The sequence below is a fragment of the Nycticebus coucang genome, chromosome 10 (genome assembly GCF_027406575.1).
Source record: "Nycticebus coucang isolate mNycCou1 chromosome 10, mNycCou1.pri, whole genome shotgun sequence".
In the NCBI taxonomy this organism is placed as follows: Eukaryota; Metazoa; Chordata; class Mammalia; order Primates; family Lorisidae; genus Nycticebus; species Nycticebus coucang.
The window spans coordinates 121,384,486-121,404,517 of NC_069789.1; the positions used below are offsets into that span (position 1 = coordinate 121,384,486).

The following is a 20,032-nucleotide window of genomic DNA, read 5'->3' on the forward strand; positions in this document are numbered from 1 at the left end:
CCATGTTGTTCTGTTCACTGCCCGTTCACCTCCCTGGTGAGGGAAGGATATATACCCCCAACAGTATGAGATGAGCGACAGGCAGCGCCCAGCACCGCACAGCTGAGAGTGACAGCAGATTATTAGTCACCTACGTTCTCTAGTGGAGCAGGACCCTGCATACACCCAGGGGTCGCACTCAGAAGCAGAGTGAACAAGCAGGGACTGTGGGAGGGCGGCTTTGTAGTGCCCAGGGGAGGTGTCCTCTGGTTCTCACGGAAGGTGTGATTGGTTTGTTTGAATAATTCTGCAGGCCAGGCGGGGTGGCTCACACCTGTAATCCCAGCACTCTGGGAGGCTGAGGCAGGTAGTTTGCTTGTACTTAGAAGTTCGAGACCAACCTCAGAAAGAGTGAGACCCCCATCTCTACTAAAAATACAAAAGCTAGCCAGATGTTGTGACGGGTGCCTGTAGTCCTTCCTAGCTACCTGGGAGGCTGAGGTAAGAGGATTGCTCAAGCCCAGGAGTTTGAGGTTGCTGTGAGCTGTGACACCACAGCACTCTACCCAGGGCAACAGAGTGAGACTATGTCTCAAAAAAAAAAAAAAAAATCTTAGGTTGGCAGGGAACTGAACCTGGCTGCTAGGTTGAGGAATAGGTGGAGTGCAGCTGGTCTGAGTGACAGGGAAACTAGCTGGGAGGAGGGACAGACGCAGGGAAACTAGCTGGGACGCCCTTGGGATCCTGTGAGGCTCAAATATGTCAAAGCAGCACATCAGATTTTGTGCCTTACAATACACATGTCACGTAGCTGGGCATGTCGGACACCCTGAACCAGACTCAAGTCCTGCCAAGTCTTGCCAGTGCTCAAGTTTGAAAGCCAAATGTCAAGGCCATAGACTTTTGAGGATTCTCTGTGGAACTGGAAAACAGACAATGGCCCACAAAAGTGGCAAGTGATGTGAAACGAAGGTCTGAACTTGGCAACACATTGTAAAGGAATTTTTTTTCTTTTGAGACAGAATCTCACTCTATTGCCCAGGCTAGCAGTGCCATGACCTCAGCCTAGCTCACAGCAAGCTCAAACTCCTGGGTTCAAGTGATCCTCTTGCTTCAGCCTCCTAAGTAGCGGGGACTACAGGTACCCACCACAATTCCTGGCTAGTTTTTTCTATTTTTAGTAAAGACAGGGTCTTGCTGTTGCTCAGACTGGTCTCCAATTCCTAAGCTCAAGGGATCCTCCTACCTTAGTCTCCCAGAGAGCTAGGATTATAGGTCACTGCACCTGGCCCAGGGATTTCCTTACATGTCTGAAACCAATAAGTCATCCATACTTTGCTGGAGGACTCTGTTTGTATGTTGGGACACACCTTCTGATTTTTCTAGAATTTGGAACAGGCAAGAATTCTCCCTAAACCTTCTAGTTCAGTGATTTCCAGCCAGTGGGCCGCAGCCCACTGGTATGCCATGAGAGGATCTTAGGTGTGCCGCAAACATTTTAAAAGATCATTCATTAAATTATTTCCAAAAGAAGTTCAAAGCATAGTACGTATATTCTTATTTTTTACTCTTTCTTTTTTTTTTTTTTTTTTTTTTTTGGCCGGGGCTGGGTTTGAACCCGCCACCTCCGGCATATGGGACCAGCGCCCTACCCGCTGAGCCACAGGAGCCGCCCTTGTTTACTCTTTCTTTTAATCAACATAATTTAAGTGTGCCGTGGAAGTTTAACTATAGGTTCAAGTGTGCCGTGAGATAAAAAAAGTTGAAAAACACTGGTCTAGTTGAAGGTAATAGGTTGCAGTTGGTGGTCATCTAGTTGTTGGAGAAAGTCGTGTGTATAGCAGAACTTCAGTTCACATCAGGAGGCAGTTCTGGATGACCCCTAACATCAGGTTACTGGCCACATTTATGGGCTGTGTTAAATCACTGTCGTTACGTCTAAGTCAGAGTCTCCTAAAGAGTCCAGAACAGCTGCAGAAGCTCTTCATTGGAGGGCTGAGCTTTGAAAGGACTGATGAGAGTCTGAGAAGCCATTGTGAGCAGTGGGGAGCGCTCACAGACTGGGTGGTAATGAGCGATCCGAACACCAAGCACTCCAGGGGCTTTGGGTCTGTCATGTCCACCGCCGTGGAGGAGGTGGATGCAGCAGTGAATGCAGGGCCACACAAGGTGGATGGAAGAACTGTGGAACCAAAGAGCGCTATTTCCAGAGAAGATTCTCAAAGACCTGGTGCCCACTTCACTGTGAAAAATACCTTTGTTTGCGGCATTAAAGGAGATACTGAAGAACATCGCTTAAGAGACTATTTTGAACATTATGGGAAAACGCAAGGGATTGAAATCATGACTGACCGAGGCAGTGGCAAGAAGAGGGGCTTTGCTTTTGTTACGTTTGATGACCATGATTCTGTGCATAAGATTGTCATTCAGAAATACCACACGGTGAGGGCCACAGCTGTGAAGTAAGGAAAGCCCTGTCAGAGCAAGAGATGGCTAGTGCTTCATCCAGCCAAAGAGGTCGAAGTGGTTGTGGAAACTTGGGTGGGGGTCTTTGAGGTGGTTTTGGTGGAAATAACAACTTTGGCCGTGGGAGGAAACCTCAGAGGTTGTGGCGGTTCTGGTGGCAGTGGTGGTGGTGGATATGGTGGCAGTGGGGATGGCTACAATGGATTTGGTAATGATGGGAGCAATTTTGGAGGTGGTGAAAGTTACAATGATTTTGGCACTTACAACAATGGGTCATCAAATTTTGGACCCATGAAGGGAGGAAATTTTGGAGGCAGAAGCTCTGGCCCTTATGGTGGTGGTGACCAATACTTTGCCAAACCACACAACCAAAGTGGCCATGGTGGCTCCAGTAGCAGCAGTAGCTATGGCAGTGGCAGAAGGTTTTAATTATTCCCAAGAAACAAAGCTTAGCAGGAGAGGAGAGCCAGAGAAGTGACAGGAAGCTATAGGTTACAATAGATGTGTGAACTCAGCCAAGCACAGTGGTGGCAGGGCCAGGCTGCTACAGAGAAGACATGTTTTAGACAATATTCATGAGTGTGGGCAAAAAACTCGAGGACTGTATTTGTGACTAATTGTATAACAGGTTATTTTGGTTTCTGTTCTGTGCAAAAGGGTAAAGCATCCCAACAGAGGGTATTAATGTAGATTGCGTTTTTTGCACTCATGGTGTTGATTGCTAAATGTAATAGTCTGATCGTAATGCTCAATAAATGTGTCTTAAAAAAAAAAAGAAAACTCTTAAGAGTAAAGAAATCCTCTTGCCTCAACCTCTCAAGTAGCTGAGACAAGTCTCAGGAATTTTTCTTGCAACCGTCTTTGGCACCACTACATGACCAATTTCTATGCAAAACACCTAGTTATTTGTCTTTGTTTTTTGATTTTACTTTTTTACTCCAACTAGTATTAACTAGCCATGGCTCTGAATGCTTGTTACGCCCCCAAATCATGCCCCTTCACAAAGTTAACATCTGATTACTGGTGATTCATCCCCCTCTTTAGGGAGATTTAGCAAACTGACAAGACAGGGACCTGTGCGCCTAAGGACAAAGATGAAGAATTAGAGTTAGGCATTTGCTGCAAGAAAGTGAGTAGAACTAGACAACCTTCTAGAAAAGAATTTGGTTGGCATATACTATGGCCAAACTCCCCAGTTGTTTGGGAGAGGGACAAAAGTTTGCATTAAAAGTCTTTGCTCCTACCCCCAGGGAAGCTTACTATGCATCAACTAAGTCTCATTGAAGCTGTCTTTTTTTTTTCTCCCCAAAAAAGTCTCTCCTTTACTCTCCCTGCCTTTTACTTCGTTCTGTACACCTTTTATATCATTGGAGTATTTTGCAATAAAATTTTATGTATTCTTGAGTAGTAAATAAATAAGCTTGAGAGCGTTCCAGAAAAATCTTTCTCCACCTGTAGTCACAGACCCCCATTCATTTTATCCTCCCAAGTCTCTTCTTTCTACTGATATGTAAGACACAGAGAGAGGAAGGAACAACATAGAGTGGGCAAGGAACAGTAGGACATAGGGAGATGGGCCCATTACTATTGGAGAATGTGACGTCTGATTTTTCTCATCTTGCTGTACCTTCTAGGGAAATATCAGGACCCCCAAACTTTGGCCTTAAGATTGGGTGAGGAGTGCTCTGGGGACAGCTAATACTAGTCACTTGTCCAGCTAGCAAGAGAATTTAGTATGTAAGGGTGAAGGGAAAAATCAGAATTTGGGTCAAGTTCTTGTCTTGGTTCTCTCTGCCCATAGCTACTTAAATGTGAGAAACTCATTAAAGTTTTCCAGATGTCAGACTCTGTTTCTGGAAAATGTATGAGTTGGAGAAGATGATTTTAAGGCTATTTTCAGCACAAAAATTCTACTAGTCATGAAGCACACACAAATCACAGCAGAAATTTTATTAAAATATCAAGTACATCCACAGGATCTTCCTTTGCTCTCCCTCAAATCCCCACCTCAATCTGTTGATGACCAGCAGTCTCAAGGTTCCCAGTCATAAAAGGTGTCCTGACACGTAGGACCAAAAGCACCTTCTCAGGAAAAATGGACAACGAATTCCAGCACCAATGGCAGCAGTAGGTGTAACCTCCAAACTGAAATGGGAAGACAGGTGGCTCCATCTTCAGCCTTTTGGGTTTGAGCGAGAGGCTCGTTCTGGCAGATTTCCTTCACCACCATGGGTCCTACTGTTAACATTCCAGCCATCAGCCTGCAACCCATCAGGGCTGTACAGCCTTTGACTTCCACAGATGACTCGATACCACCTACAGAATAAGGAAGGATGGGGAAACATAGATGTCTTAGGAAATCAGAGGGAATCCAGCCCAGACACTCATCCCTGGAGGCCCGAGCATCAGAACCTCTTGGGATCTACTCAGATGTCTGGTCTTCCAGCCTCTGAAACCATTCAATGTTCATTTCAGTTTACCTCCAGCAATCTCAAGTCTTCCTTCGTAGCAACGAGTTGTACCACGGGGACAGGGAAGAGAAGGAGCACTGACACAGGTCCCGAAAGCCACGCAGGTTGGGCATTGGAGGGTTGCTGACACAATGGGGGCGACTGGAGGGGAAAGAGAGGGACAGTTAGGGTATGTCCTGCCTCCAGAGATACTCCTCCTTGCTGCCTTCTCTTCCTCAATTCTTTCCTGCTGATGCTACTCCAATCAATCAAAGCCAATTACTGTAGCTTCCCCATACTTCTTCAGCTGACTGTCTGCTGTCAGGGCCCCCATCAACAAGATTACCAAACTCTGCTCAGGTGTGGAGATACAGAGATGAAAAGGGCACTCTGCCATCTAGCATCACTGTCTAAAGGAGAAAGTCATGTTGGTAATTAACCATAGTACCAACTCAGTAGTTACCATGTTCAGGGTATAATGGCAAAGGAATAGAAGAGCATATTAGTATCTAAAAGAATTTGGTAAGTATTTTCAAAAAGCTGATACCTGAGTTGAGATGGAGGGTGAATTGGGGTTAGCTGTGTGAAAATGGGAGTTGCAGTGGGGTAGCAAAGGGAACAGCAAGGACAAAGGCCAAGAGGGGTGAGCCAGCTTACTGGTTGTGAAACTGAAGGGCTGATACTCAGCTGGTAGGAACAGTAGGACTGAACTGTTTCATTTTTTATGGCCAGCATTCATTCTTATTGCCTAGTGTCATCTCCATTGTTGAGTATTTTTTTTTTTTTTTTTTTTTGTAGAGACAGTCTCACTTTATGGCCCTCAGGTAGAGTGCCGTGGCATCACGCGGCTCACAGCAACCTCTAACTCTTGGGCTTAAGCGATTCTCTTGCCTCAGCCTCCCGAGCAGCTGGGACTACAGGCGCCCGCCACAACGCCCGGCTATTTTTTGGTTGCAGTTTGGCCGGGGCCAGGTTTGAACCCGCCACCCTCGGCATATGGGGCTGGCGCCCTACTCACTGAGCCACAGGTGCCGCCCATTGTTAAATATTATTATTATTATTTTTTTTATTAGCCCCAGGTCGGGTGGCTTTGTTGATTTTCCTCTACTCTGAGCAGTGTTCAGACTCTAAGGAGAATTCAGAAAAAGCAAGACCATCGTTTGAACTGTGAGGTCCTTTTGTGCATGGTCCACTTGGCAAGTTAAGAGCAGGAAGAAAAAAGATACACAATCTCTTTATGCAGTTTCTCTTAGTCCTCATCTGCCCACCCTCCCCCAACCCCTTGCAGGGTACCTGGGATCTCTTGTAGATTCCCAAACTCATCTAATTTGTCTTTGTCGTTACATACAGACTTGTCACAGTAGCTACTGTAGGAGACTGCGACCAGGCCTGGGGGTGGGGTGTGCTGGATATACATTATCTCCTCCATGCTTGCACGTATACAGCCCTTAGTGGCCAAAATAGCTGTCTTGGTTCCTGTTTGGAGAGAGGAGAGAGGGGAAGCGGACGGTGAGCCTATCCATTGGTCTGAAGCAGGGAGAATGGCATCTATGTGGACATAACCCCCCCACCCTCCTTCCCTCGTCCCCACCCCAACTGGCCCATTTTCCTTTTACCTGCTTTAATGATTAGTATGGATTCCTGGCAGAATGTTTCACTGTCACAAGTGACCACGTTCTCTGTGGTCCAGGTGAATGCATGGTAATCCTTCTCTTCTATATACATGGATACATTCTTGAAACAATGCACATCTGGGGCCTCTGGGGGGCGGCGGGAAATGAGATTAAAAATAAGCTCTTGAGTGGCCAGGCACGGTGGCCCACGCCTGTGCTCCCAGCACTCTGGGTGGCTGAGGTGGGGGGGGATTGCTTAGCTCAGGAGTTAGAAATCAGCCTGAGCAAGAAAGAGCGAGACCCCGTCTCTACTAAAAACAGAAAACTAGCCGGGCGTTGTGGCGGGCGCCTGTAGTCCCAGCTACTCGGGAGGCTGAGGCGAGAGGACCTCTTGAGCCCAAGAGGTTGAAGTTGCTGTGAGCTGTGATGCTACGGCACTGTACCGAGGGCGACAGAATGTGACTCTGTCTCAAACAAATAAATGAAAAAACATAAAATGAACACTTACCCGGAAGTCTCAGCCCCAGCTACGGCTCCCTGAGACCGAGGGCTAACATGACTCCTCTTTCCCGGTAACGCCTCCCTCCGGGACCCGGGCTCCCCCGACCCCAGGCTCTCCCCCACGTACCGGTGGAGGCGGCGGCCCCCAGGACGAGGAGCAGCAGCAGGCCCTGGGCGTGGCGGGGTCCCATGGCTTCCTCGGGAGGCCGGGCAGACCTGACGCGATCTGTGCGGGCGACGGAGAAAAGGCAACTTTTCACCCAGGCAGAGGGAGAGCGAACGCGGGGCAGAGCTCGGGGACGCAGGCGGCGACCTCTGGAGTCCGTCAGCCTGTCCCTCTGCAGCTGCGACGGGGCGAGTTCCCGGCGCCTCTGTCTCCTCAGCCGCCCGCTCCCTGAGACTGAGGAATTCGGGGACCCCGCGCCCTCCACCCTCGGGATTGCGATCCGAGTCTGGGCCCGCGGAGGCGCCTTCTCCCTCGGACTCAGGCTCCCATCTCCTCTCTCGGGCACTCCGGGTCTGTCTCCATCGGTACGCGGGATCCTGCGAGCCCCCGTCCACCTCGGGACCCAGGCGTGCGGGTTCCAGCCACGTTTTCCCACAGGACACGCGATCCCGGCGCCCCCTTCCTCCCCCGTCAGGCCCGGGATTCGAGACCCTCACTCAGCCCTCAACCCCTCGGACTCAGAAGTCCCGGCCCTTGGCCTTGGCTTTCCTCAGGAATCTGGGTCCCCAGCCTCCTTTTTCCTCTTTATAGGAGCAAACTTTCTGCTGACTTCCAAATAACCTCACCCGAAGGTGACAGCGCCCGGAGTCTGGGTTCGAAGACCTCCACAGGCAGGGAAGGCGGGGCCGGACAGGCTTCTCGAAGCCCCATTGGTCGACTCAGAAGCCTCGTCTGAGCTCATTGGATGAGGCTGGGGAACGCCCCCCTCCCTGAAAGCCGAGACGCCAAGTCGGTGGGGATTCCGAGCGCGCGCAGAAGGCGAGTGGGGGATAAAGCAGTGGGAAGATCCCGCCTGTCTTTGCAGCCCTCGGCAGCCTCACCCATCCCAGCGTGGGCTGTGCGTCCCGCATACCTCACTTCACTCTCCTGTCTCTTTGGGCTATGTTGTCTCTGCTTCTACAGCCCAGTGAGAGGGCAAATTCTTGGCCTTCGCCCACTGAACTCATCTATCTACTCAAATGGCGTCTGATGTGCCCAGACTGGCCCCCACTCCAGCCCTGGCCTCCGAGCCAGCGTGCCTTCTGCGCAGGCGTCACCCACTGATCCATCATAGCACCAGCTATGAGGAATGTCTACTTCAGCATCACTTCAGGCACCTCTGCATGTATGCAGGAGCGCTTACTGCTGTCACAGGTTGCTGTCATATCTGACTCGCATGTCCCTGTTGGTCCTCTGAACAAGACACGTCATTTGTGTTTATTCCTGGCTGAAAATTCTATTTCACATCTTGGTAACCTTTCCGGATGCCACATTAAGTAAGGATCTGCTTTGCGTAACTTTCAGCATTGGTACAGTTTCTATAAATTACAGTATAAATCGGTATTTATATTTAATAAAGAATTTGTAACTGGGTCCATAAGCAAGAAAGCATGTTTTATGGCTGTTGTTTTCTGTAGTTCTCTTATGTTTCATGTTCCTAGGTCAGTAAGAATTGCTGACTACAACCTTGTAACTTTCTGTTGCACTGATGCCATCCCTTTCCAGTTTCTTTTCCAGGACTGGACTTCCTTGCAGCCGTGGGATAACTACTGAAACTTGCACCACCTGTTTGTCCAGAAAAAACAAGATAAGCGACATGCCACCACATATTGTGCCCAGGGACCCACTGAGCGGGGACACCGGGCTGAAATTATGAGTGAAATTAACCCCTACCTCATTATAATACTAAAATGTCTGGCTTGGGCAGGACTTGTCCACCATTATTTTGCCCTTTATTCCTTTCTGTTATTGACTGCTTTGGCTAGACCCTTCAGCACTGTGTTGAATAAAAGTGGTGAAAATGTCTTGTTCCAGATCTCACAAGAAAGGCGTTCACTTTTCCCCCATTCAGTATGATACTAGCTGTGAGTCTGTCATGTATGGCTTTTATGGTGTTGAGGTAAGTTCTTACTATACCCATTTTTTTTTTTAATTGTGTTGGATTCATTGAGGGTGCAAAGAATTAGGTTATGCTGATTGCTTCATACCCGGTTTTTTGAAAGTTTTTATCATGAAGGGATGTTCAATTTTATCAAATGCTTTTTCAGCATCAATTGAAATGATCATATGCTTTTTCTCCTTCATTCTGTTGATGTGGTGATTACATTGATTTGCATTTGTTGGAATATCCTTCCATCCCTGGCATGAATCCCACTTGATCATGATGAATAATCTTTTTAATGTGTTGTTGGATTCAGTTCACTAGGTTTTTTGTTTTTTTTTTTTTTTTTTTTTTGAGACAGAGCCTCACGCTGTCACCCTGGGTAGAGTGCTATGGAATCACAGCTCACAGCAACCTCCAACTCCTGGGCTCAAGCAATTCTCCTGCCTCTGCCTCCCAAGTAGCTGGGACTACAAGCACCCTCCACAACACCTGGCTATTTTTTGGTCACAGCCATCATTGTTGTTTGGCTGGCCTGGGCTGGATTGGAACGGGCCACCTCAGGTGTATGTGGCTGGCGTGTTAGCTGCTTGAGCCACAGGTACCGAGTCAGTTCACTAGTATTTTATTGAGGATTTTTGCATCTATGTTCATCAGAGATATTGCACTATAATTTTCTTTTTTGGTTGTGTCTTTGGTTTTGGTGTTAGAGTGATACAGAATGAGTTTGAGAGTATTCCCTCCTCCTTAATTTTTTGGAATAGTTTAAGTAGGATTGGAATTAGTTCTTTAAATGTTTGGTAAAATTCAGCAGTGATATCATTGAGTCCTGGGCTTTTCTTTGATGGGAGACATTTTATTACTATTTCTATCTTGTTACTTGTTATTGCTTCAGGTTTGGGATTTCTTCCTGAATGCAATCTTGATAGGTTGCATGTCTCTAGGAATTTATCCATTTCTTCTAGCTTTTCCAATTTATTGGTATATAGTTGCTCATAGCATTCTCTAATCAGCCTTTGAATTTCTGCAATATAAGTTATATTGTCTCCTTTTAACTCTGATTTTATAAATTTGAGTATTCTCCTTTTTTCTTAGTCTGGTTAAAGTTTTAAATTTTGTCTTCTTGTTCATGGAAGCAGTTACAATATCTGGAGTCAATATTGGAATTTCTCTGGCATACTGGAAAGAAAAAGAGCCTAAGGTTTGGGGAAAAGGGAGAGCTGGGATGGAATGCCTGGCTGTTTGCACCTCTGTTACTTCCTTACTCCAGCTCCAGGGGACCTCAAGAGCTTCATGATGGCTCACTTCTGATGCTTATGGGAAATGCTGGGACTGAGTTCATTCCCTGATCTCAATGGGGAAAGAAAAAAAGAGGATCTTAGAATGGCTGAGGAGACCAGGTGTCCCCAGTCACTGAAATAAGCCATAGAGTAAAAAGATCATCAGAGTGTTTCGACAGGCAGAGATCTGTGGTGAAACTCAATGTCCATAAAAGTGAAAACAATGAGAAATTGACTAACATACTGCTCGATAGACAGGAGACTTTCTAGCTGTGACGAGAAAAATTGTGACTTGAGTCACCATGTGACCTCTTTTTCAGTTTCCAGACTACGTCAGTTCACTGATCTGGAATCCCATGAAGGAGAGATAGATGGGGTACAATTCAGAAGGACCCTGCTGTGCAGCCAAGGACATAGATAGTGCATCTTTTCCCACACTGGAGAGACCTGGGGCCCCTGTGTGTGTCTGAGTTGGGCCCTGGTCAAAGGGAAATCTTCATACCTTCTGGGGATTATTTGGATAATGGGGATGCTAATCCCCATTGTAAACCAGGTCAGGAGATAGATGGATTCATCTTGCTGTTATGTCTGTCCTCCCGGGGTGTATCATAGGAGTAGAGAACCAGAAAACAATCCCCACGTAGGTTCCCTTTGGAATGAGGCCCATTGTGGTAGAAAAAGCCAAAAGGTAATAATAATCCTGGCACTATCACCATCTACCAAGGGAACAAATCAGAAGCAATAAAGCACCTTGAAGGGATTTCCTGAGGTTAGTGCCAACATCAAGGCCTGAGAGACACAGGGGCCTGGGGTGCTACTACATTTCCATCTATGGCATGTGTTGGGCCACTGCAGCAGGGTGTGGAGAATGACTGCAGGCCATGGCAGTTTATGGCAGTCGTAAGTGGTAGTGACATCGGAAGCTGAAAGAACCCTCTGGCCGTGGGTTCTTTCAGACCCTGGATATGCAACTATGGGTCTAACAGTGCAGTTTTCTGTGTTTACTGGCAAAGACAATGAGAAGCATTTACATTCATGTTTCAATTTGTGGCCTCCTGGTTTGGGCAGTTCTCCTGCTCTATTTTGTGATTCAAAGGGACTTCGAACACTTGAATTTCTATGGAATAACAGACTGGTTCACTACATGGAAGACATCATGTTAATTTCCTTGGACACAGTCAATGAAATGTAGCAAGTATGCCTGGTGACATAGAAATAAGACGTGTGTGTGAGGCCGGGTGCAGTGGCTCACTTCTGTAAATCTAGCCACTGTGGGAGGCCCAGGCAGGTGGATTGCCTGAGCTCAGGAGTTTGAGATCCACCTGCATAGGAGCGAGACTCTGCCTCTAAAAATAGCCAGGCACTGTGGCAGGCACCTGTAGCCCCAGCTATTCAGGACACTGAGGCAAGAGGATCACTTAAGCCTAAGAGTTTGAGGTTGCTGAGAGCTATGACACCATGGCACTTTACTGAGAGCAACAGAGTGAGACTGTCTCAATAAAACAAAATAAAAAGCAGCTCCTAGCTTGTTAGTAGGTCCAGAGGAGCACAAATGCCTGACCACAGGCCACCAAGGACATTGGGACCTGAACTGCACATCGTGTCCTGGGTAGTGTATGGGCTACCAAGCCATGAAGGACAGTGGGTGTGCACAGCAGCACCTGTCATCCATGGGAAGGTGTGTATGGCATTGGGTCAAGGAGGGCACAGGTGAATGCCCCAGTGGTTGACTCAGACTCCCACCAAATCTGTCCCTCCTGTGTCTCCCTTCACCATTCTTATGGGTTCAGGGGTGTCCCCTGTGGCTTCCTTACAGAGGAGGGAAGTATAGACCAGGCTTACAAATGGATTCACATGGTGAGCTGGCACCAGGCAGATGTGGGTGGCATCTGCATCTGTGTCTACTTCAGGTGGCCCTGAAAAGGTGATGTAGGGAGGCCCTTCAAGTGCACAGAACTTCAGAGATGGCTTTAGGTCCCCTCCTGCATGGACTCAGGGTGGGCCACGTGGTCAGGCATGTGAAAAGAATAAAAGTATAAAGTTGATACAGAGAATATGCAGATGGTCCTCTGGGGATAGGCACAGATATCAGCTGTCCCACACTGATGCTCAGAGAGCACAGGTTCTGAAGAAGAGGCTCTTGGTATTTAGTGGATGAGGTCAGGCAGCTTCTCCCCCATCTGATCCTGTTCAGTGGGCCCAGGTGCAGAATGGCCGTGTGGAGAGAGGTGGAGCCCTATACACTACAATGAATGAGTGAGGTCTCCCTCAGCTACTCTGGCCATAGACTATGCCCAGCATCAAACCCATTTCAGGCAGAGGTCAGTGCTAAGCCCCCAGAAAGTTGTCACTTTACAGCAGAACTAACTGATCACGAGGGTAGGTTGTCTACACAGGATGTATCCCTTCAAGAAGGGGACAGAGCTTTATCCTCATAGGGACAGACACTGATTGGGGGTTCCAGCGGCCTGCCCTGTTCTCAGTGCTGCTGTGAACACTGCCATTCTGGGAGTGAGAGGGGCCTTTTCTGGGGCTGTGGTGTCCCATGCAGTCTCGCTTCCAACTAAAGGACATATCTTAAGGCAAAGAAAGTGAGGTAATTAATTCACACCCAGGGAACCCACCTTCCCAGGTGCCCCCTATACATGGAGATGGTGGCTTCTCAGAATGATTCAATGGCCTACGAGACGCTTATCAGGACACCAGGGGGAGATCACACCTTGATATCCACCAGGGAATGCCTTGCATCTTAAACCAAGGGCCAATCCATTGTGTCACTTCCCCTATAGCTAGATGCATGGGCCCAGGAAATAAAGGAAGAATAAGGACTGTCCCTTCCACTATTATACCTACCAACCCACTGAGAGAACGTTTACTCCTTGTCCCTGTGACCTTGGGTGGGTGGTGTGGGTGAGGCCCTTCATGCTCGAACCAGTCAACGCCGTGACTGCCCACTGACCATTCTGTGTTCCTTGTGCTGCTGAAACATCACATTTTCCCTGGCCAGTGGGAAACTAATCAGTAAAGACAAGACCATCCAAGGCTCAATCAAGACTCACTGCCTGTAGGGATGAAGGGTTGGCCCCACAGCAGGAGCCAACACTGTACAAATTGAGGCATTGGAGGTGGTGGGGCTACGGGAGGGGTGCTGGATGGGGACAGCTCTGAGTGCCCCCAGCTCTGTTCCCAGGATCCTGGCAGCTCTCTGTGAAGTCATCTCCTCCCTCATCTTCCTCTTGCTGTGTAAGAACAGGCAGTGCAACATGGAGGGAGGAGGGCCGCACTGTCACCAATGCAGGGTTACAGTGACTGAGTGACAGGTGAGGACTCTGATGTCCAACTGCGCAAGGGAGAAGGCTGGGTGCTGAGGGGACAGGGTGAACTGTGCTGGGCACTTTCTGCTCCTTTGGATGTGTTTCCTCTGCTGTCTGCCTGCTGTGCACTGTGTGTGTGTGTGTGTGTGTGTGTGTGTGTGTGTGTGTGTGTGTGTGTGGTGTGTGTGTAGGGACTGGATCAATGGCAGCTCCTGAGAACCCCTACAGGAGACCAGGGAGGACACTGAGCGAGGCTGGAATGTCACTTTCCCAGCTCCCTACCCATGGTGACACTATGGCTGGATGCATTTTTAAGCCTGAGATCAGAGCTCCTGTCGGGCAACCCTCTCTGAAGTTTCTCTCTGCAGGTTCCAGCAGTGGCTCCTTCTCCACCCTCTTTCCTGCCTAGGGTGGTAACAGGCCTGAGAAATGGTGCTAACCCTTTTGTTCTTCTCTCAAGACCTTATGTCAATTGCCCCATTACTGTCATGCCACATAGCAACTGTTTTTCAGCCAACAATGGGCTGCATACACAATGATGGTCCCATATGATTATAATATCCATAATTGAACTGTGCCTTTTCTAGGCGTAGACATGTTTACCAACACACATATTCACCATTGTGCCTGTTGCCTACAGTATCCAGCCAGTAACATTTGTACAGTTTGCAGCCCAGTAGCCACTGCTGTACCATATAGCCCAGGTGTGGCACAGCTGCACTATTTGGGTTTGTGTGGTATACTCCGTGATGTTCACACAATGACAAAATCATCTAATGATGTGCTTCTCAGCATGTGTCCCTGTGGTTAAGCAACTCACGCCTGAACCCTCCTCTCCTGCATGTTCTCAGACTAAGTGACCCCTCCGTGTGTGCTGGGACCCTGACTACCAGGGCGGAAACCTCCTTGGTCTCAGCACATCTGCCCCTGTTGGTCATGGTGACAACAAATACCTTTGGCTGCAGCACCCTCAAGACCCTGCTAAGCCAGAATGGACGTGTGCATCAGACCAATGGAGGTCGGGCCTTGGGTAAGGATTTTCTCACCAGAGGCCTGTCCTGCCCCATGCCAGACCTCCAGGAGCCCTGCCCTCCCCTCCCAGAGAGAAATCCCAGCCTGGAGAAAGGACAGGTCTTTATTATCACATACACATGGCCACTCCTTGAATGTCCCCTCTCCCATAGGGCAAATTCAGCTGCTCCCAGGTGATATATTATCATCAGGTGATGACATATATTTGGAAGGGTGGTATGTCATGAAGAGGATGGGAAAATAATTTGTTGTCCAAGACCATTAGCTTGTGAGTTCAGAGGCAGGGTTGGGCTTGGGTGGTCAGCAGGCGTTAAGAGTCATGGAGGAATGCCGTTAGCTGAAAAGGCAAAGTCCCCCACACCAAAAAGCCAGGGCTAGGCCCAAGCCCATCACCCGAGTGAGGAAGGTGGCAGAGGCAGCTACAGTTGAGGAAACAGAATACAGTTCATCCTCACGCACAGAAAAGATCCCAATATTCCTGCTGTGGTTTAACAAGGAGGTGGAAGGTTGGGCCACGCAGCCCTCAATAGCCACAGAGGTAGTCAACCCACCTAGAGGGAGAAGACTGAGTCAGAGAGGACATCAAGTCCAGCACAGCTACACGTGTAACCCAGCCTCCTCCCTCAGACCCAGAGGTGCAGCCCCAGCCTCTCCTCCCTGAGATGAAGGGGTCCAGCCCCAGCCCCTCCTCCCTCAGACCCAGGGGTCCAGGACCAGCCTCTCTTCCCTGAGATGAAGGGGTCCAGCCCCAGCCCCTCCTCCCTCAGACCCAGGGGTCCAGGACCAGCCTCTCCTCCCTGAGATGAAGGGGTCCAGCCCCAGTCTCTCCTCCCTCAGACCCAGGGGTCCAGGACCAGCCCCTCCTCCCCAAATCCCTCCTCCTTCAGACCCTAGGGCCAGGACTCCACCCTCTCCCACCTCAGGATCAATGAATACAGGCATCCAGCCCCTTCCTCCTTGGGATCTAGCTTTCAGAACTCACCTCCTTGGATATGAATGTGGCCATTGTAACAATGAGTAGTGCCCTTAGGGCACACAATGTTAGGGGAGTGATCAGAGCAGTGTCCAAAGGCCTGCACACAGCTAGCACACCGCAGGTCTCCTGGCTCAGGAGCAGCTGGAAAACAGCGAGAAGGTTGGGGGCACACAGCTCTGCTCTGCGCTGCAGCCACCGCCTCGAGCATGTGTGTCTCTCCATGTCCCTGGATACCATACCTGGACGAGGGAGAGACTTCAGCAGGACGCTGCTGCTGCTGGCTCTATTGCACAGGTCAGAGGAGCAGAAGTGGGCATAGGAGGCCACAAGCACCCCGGTGGGGCCTGCATGCAAGGAGGTGGTCTGGGGGTCCGGAGCGTTACCCTGGCTGCAGCCTTTGCTCCACAATAGGAGTGATTTAAGTCCTGAGGGAGTAAGAGAGGGAAAGCTGGGCCAGGGAGGGCGGCTCTGAGGGGGGCAGGGGATCAGAGCAGAACTCCTGAATTCTACGTGCTGCCAGGCACACGGTGGATGCAGGTCCCCTGACCACAGAAGCACAGGGTGGTCATGCTTCATGCACGGTCCTCCCCACAGCTCCCAACTCTTGCTAATTTTTTGGGAGGGGTACTCTGTCACCCTGGGTAGAGTGCCATGGTGACATAGCTCACAGCAATATCGAATTTTGGGCTCAAGCAAATTTCTTATCTCAGCCTTCTGAGAAGCTGGGATTACAGGCGACCACCATAACACTCGGTTAATTTTTTAGAGATGGGGTCTCACTGTTGCTCAGACTGGTCTCGAATTCCCAAACTCAAGCAATCCACTTGGCCTCCTATAGAGCTAGTATTACTGGTGGTGGGAGCCACCACACCTGGCCACTACTCATCTTAAAACTGCAGCTTTCCCCTCAACTTCCCTCTCTCCTTTTCCCTGCTGGATTTCTCTCCAGAACTCTAATCTCCATATTCATATTCTGCTCCTATTGGGTTTTTTCTCCTGTTTCCTGAGGCATGTAAAGCTGCTGGAAAGCAGATGCTATTGCCTCTGCAGTGCCTAAAACAGGTGCCTGATAAACATTTCTTGAGTGTATAAGTCCCTGAGGTCCTTCAGCTCTTGCTGTGGTCACCACACTTATCTGCACAACTACCCAGCACAGCAGGCACTTTCACTGCCATAGCTTCACCCTCTGTTCTCATTAGGGGAAACCAAGGCACAGAGAGAGGAAGACTTGGCCTGAGAACTCCAAGCCTGAGGGGAACAGAGCAGGAAATTCAGGGGACAGGATCCAGGGTGGGACTGTGGGGGGCACAGCCTAGGTGTGTGGCCCTCCCACCCAGCCACGCACCTACATCTATGAGTAGCATCGTCTCCTGGCACACCTGCCCGGCGTCACATGTCTTCGTGAAGTCTGAGGTCCAGTCGACGGGTGTGTAAGTCAAGTTGTCCCGCATATTAAAGCTGATTCCCTTGTAACAGGTCAGAGTAGCTGGGGAGAGGAGATCATTATGGTCTGTGTCAGCCTGTCCCTCAGGTTCCATGCTAGGAAAGCTGATCACACTCTGAGTCACGTTCCAGGTGGCCCGGCCACAGACTCCCTCCATCTCAGACATAGAAGGGACTTGGAACTCTGAACCCCACCTGCACTGTTCACTCCGTTTCTGCTTGAACACCACAGGGCCCTCCTCTCAGGGGCCCTTGAGGAAGCCTGCCTCTCCTCACAGGTGGGAAAGGATTCTTATGGGGATAATAAGGAAGGCAGCCAGAGACCAAGTTGCTTTTCATTGAGAAACCCAGTTTTCTAAACAGAAAGGCTCAATGCCTGGCATGTACTGAGCCGCTGGAACCCCTGTAAGCCGCTCAAGGAGTTCACCTTATCTACATCACCTCATTCGTTCACAGCAACCCGCAAAGTAGGTGGTGTTTCTGTCATCACCACATCCTTATTGTTGGCCAGGCGGTGGCTCCTGCCTATGATCCCAGCACTCTGGGAGGCCTAAGCAAGCAGATTGCTCGAGCTCAAGGAGTTCAAGACCAGCCTGAGCAAGAGTGAGACCCCGTCTCTACTAAAAACAGAAAACCTAGCTGGGTATTGTGGCAGGTGCCTATAGTCCCAGCTACTTGGAAGGCTAAAGCAAGAGGATCTCTTGAGCCCAAGAGTTGGAGGTTGCTGTGAGCTATGGTGCCACAGCACTCTACCCAGGGCACAGAGTGAGACTGTCTAAAAAAAAAAAAAATCTATCATCCTCATTGTTATGTGGCTGTCCAGTGTCACACAACTAGTTAAGTGACAGAGTTGGCTTGGAACGAGGCATTCTGATTGGTGCTGGGCTGGGTGGTGGGGAAGACAAGACAGGTGTTGAAGACCATCTTCAGCTTCCTTGGCCCTGCTGACCCTCGGGAGTCTGGGAGAAAACCGCAGCCTCAGCCTTCTCTCAAGGTGATTGCAGATCAGCAGTGACATGTCCCAGATACAGAAACTCCTCAGCTGAGGACTCCATGTCCATCAACACCTGTAACCTTCAAGGCAGCCCCAAGAAGGAGGGCTGCTCATCTCCCCACTTCACAGATGACAAAACTGTGGCTCCAGCTCCCCTCCCCCAGGCCTCATCCTTGCCCTTTTCACCTCCTGCCCCGACTTCCCATCTTGGCCGATGGTGGCTCTTTTCTCCCAAGCTGGAAGCACCACTGCCATCCTTCACAATTCTCTCTCTCTTACCTCACGTTGTGTCCCTCAGGAAATCCTTCTGGCTTAAGCTGCAAAATATCTCTAGACCCCAACCACTTGTCATCACTTCTGTTGCTTCTAGCCAGGTCCAAACCCATTGGCTGGCTCCTGCCTCCCGAGGCTCTCCCTGTACCTGGCACTGCCCCCAGCCCACCCTCTTCTCCACCCATAGGCAGAGAGATGCTCACTACAAGTAGGTCAGTTCACATCACTCCTCTGCTCCGGGAACTCCAGTAGGTCAGCATCCCGCTCCAGAATAGAATTCTAACTCCTTAAAATGTCCCAGGGGCCCCTGTATGATGGGGCCTCCCACTAGCCCCCATCCAGGTGTCCTGCCCTTCACCTCGGGCACTCTGCTATGCCCACACTGTCCTCCTGGTTCTGGCAAAACAAGATGTCAGGGACTGAGTGCAGGAGAGAAGGGTACCCCCGGAAGATAGAACAGTTCTCAGAAGGCACAAGAGAGGGAGCAGGCTGGGTGTGAGGGCACAGGTTGCCCAAAATGCGCCACAGCAGGAGCCCAAAGTGAAGAAAACCCAAGGGCTGGAAGGAGCGAGGCCTTAGATGCCCCTGGAGGTCTCAGGCAGGATTCCCAGGGAATACACCACCAGCACACGCCCACCTCAGGGCCTTTGCATCCACCTCCTTCTCCAAGTTCAGGGAAAGAGGCTCAGTGAGACTTTTGATATTCAGATGATGTCAATACTCAAAACCCATCCAGTGACAGAGTGGGGACTAATGAACCCACATCTCCCAGATTCCCACTCCAGGCTCTTAACTGCTGGGTGCTGACCTTCTCTCACTGGGGCCGCTGCCCAGTTCCTCAGGTGGGCAGTCAAGGGCGTCCCCATTCTAGCACCTTCGTTCTTCAAAATGGGCTGCTGCCCTGGCCGCTCTAGGGGAGCAGACCTCTCCACCCCACAGCTCAAGAGCTCTCTGTCTCCATGGAGCTCCCCCGACACCACTCACTCCCCACATTCTTGTGACCACCCTCCATCTTGGCTTCTGATGCCTGGTCTTGTGTGGGAGTCTCCCGACCTGGGTTGAGAGCCAACAGTGGAAACATTGCTTTCACAATAATCTACACAAGCTTAAGACATAGGATCTGAAAATGCCTGGAGAGTGGCAGATTGGGACAATGCAGCAATTCTCTGGCTTCTTCAGAAGGCTTTTATTGATTTCTAACACAAAGTATATATGCAAAATGGAAAGATGCCAAAAGACAGGGTTAAAAGTATCCCAGTTCCCCAGGAAGATTGTACAGAGGGAAAGGCTGGGTGAACTTAGGGTAGTGGGTTGCTAACAAATGGAGTGATAACGTATTAGAAAGGTGAGAGGAAAACCAATTTCATCCCAGCAGAGCAAGCAAGCCAGTTTCCCCAAGGAAAGGATTTAGCATCCTTTCATGGTCAGAACACTTAAGAAAATAGGCTTAGACAGAACATTTCTTAAATTGATAGAGGCCATCTACAGCAAATCCACAGCTAATATCATATTGAATGGAATAAAATTGAAAACATTTTCACTCAGACCTGGAACTAGACAAGGATGCCCACTGTCTCCACTGCTATTCAACATTGTAATGGAAGTCTTAGCCATGGCAATCAGG

At 49.5% G+C, this 20,032-nt stretch overlaps 2 protein-coding genes and 1 pseudogene across 3 annotated transcripts in view; 1 reads left to right on the plus strand and 2 right to left on the minus strand.

Moving 5' to 3' along the window:
* The first annotated feature begins 1,854 nt into the window (after positions 1–1,854).
* On the plus strand, positions 1,855–2,874 carry LOC128596585 (heterogeneous nuclear ribonucleoprotein A1-like; annotated as a pseudogene).
* Positions 2,875–4,433: 1,559 nt separating this feature from the next.
* Positions 4,434–7,886, minus strand: TEX101 (testis expressed 101). Its single transcript, XM_053606160.1, is given in 7 exon segments — positions 4,434–4,585; positions 4,588–4,761; positions 4,926–5,057; positions 6,189–6,371; positions 6,512–6,655; positions 7,137–7,667; positions 7,802–7,886. Coding segments are annotated over 7 exon segments (1,344 nt in total). The 3' UTR covers positions 4,434–4,490.
* A 6,926-nt stretch (positions 7,887–14,812) lies between these two features.
* The window catches only part of CD177 (CD177 molecule), a 31,528-nt gene continuing 26,308 nt past the window's right edge, over positions 14,813–20,032 (minus strand). For both annotated transcript variants that reach the window (XM_053607127.1, XM_053607126.1), the window contains 4 exons: positions 17,044–17,184; positions 15,938–16,123; positions 15,705–15,839; positions 14,813–15,273 (listed from right to left, as the gene is read on the minus strand). In XM_053607127.1, the coding sequence (XP_053463102.1) occupies positions 15,056–15,273; positions 15,705–15,839; positions 15,938–16,123; positions 17,044–17,184 (680 nt within the window). In that variant the 3' untranslated portion in view covers positions 14,813–15,055. The remainder of the gene's footprint in view (positions 15,274–15,704; positions 15,840–15,937; positions 16,124–17,043; positions 17,185–20,032) is intronic.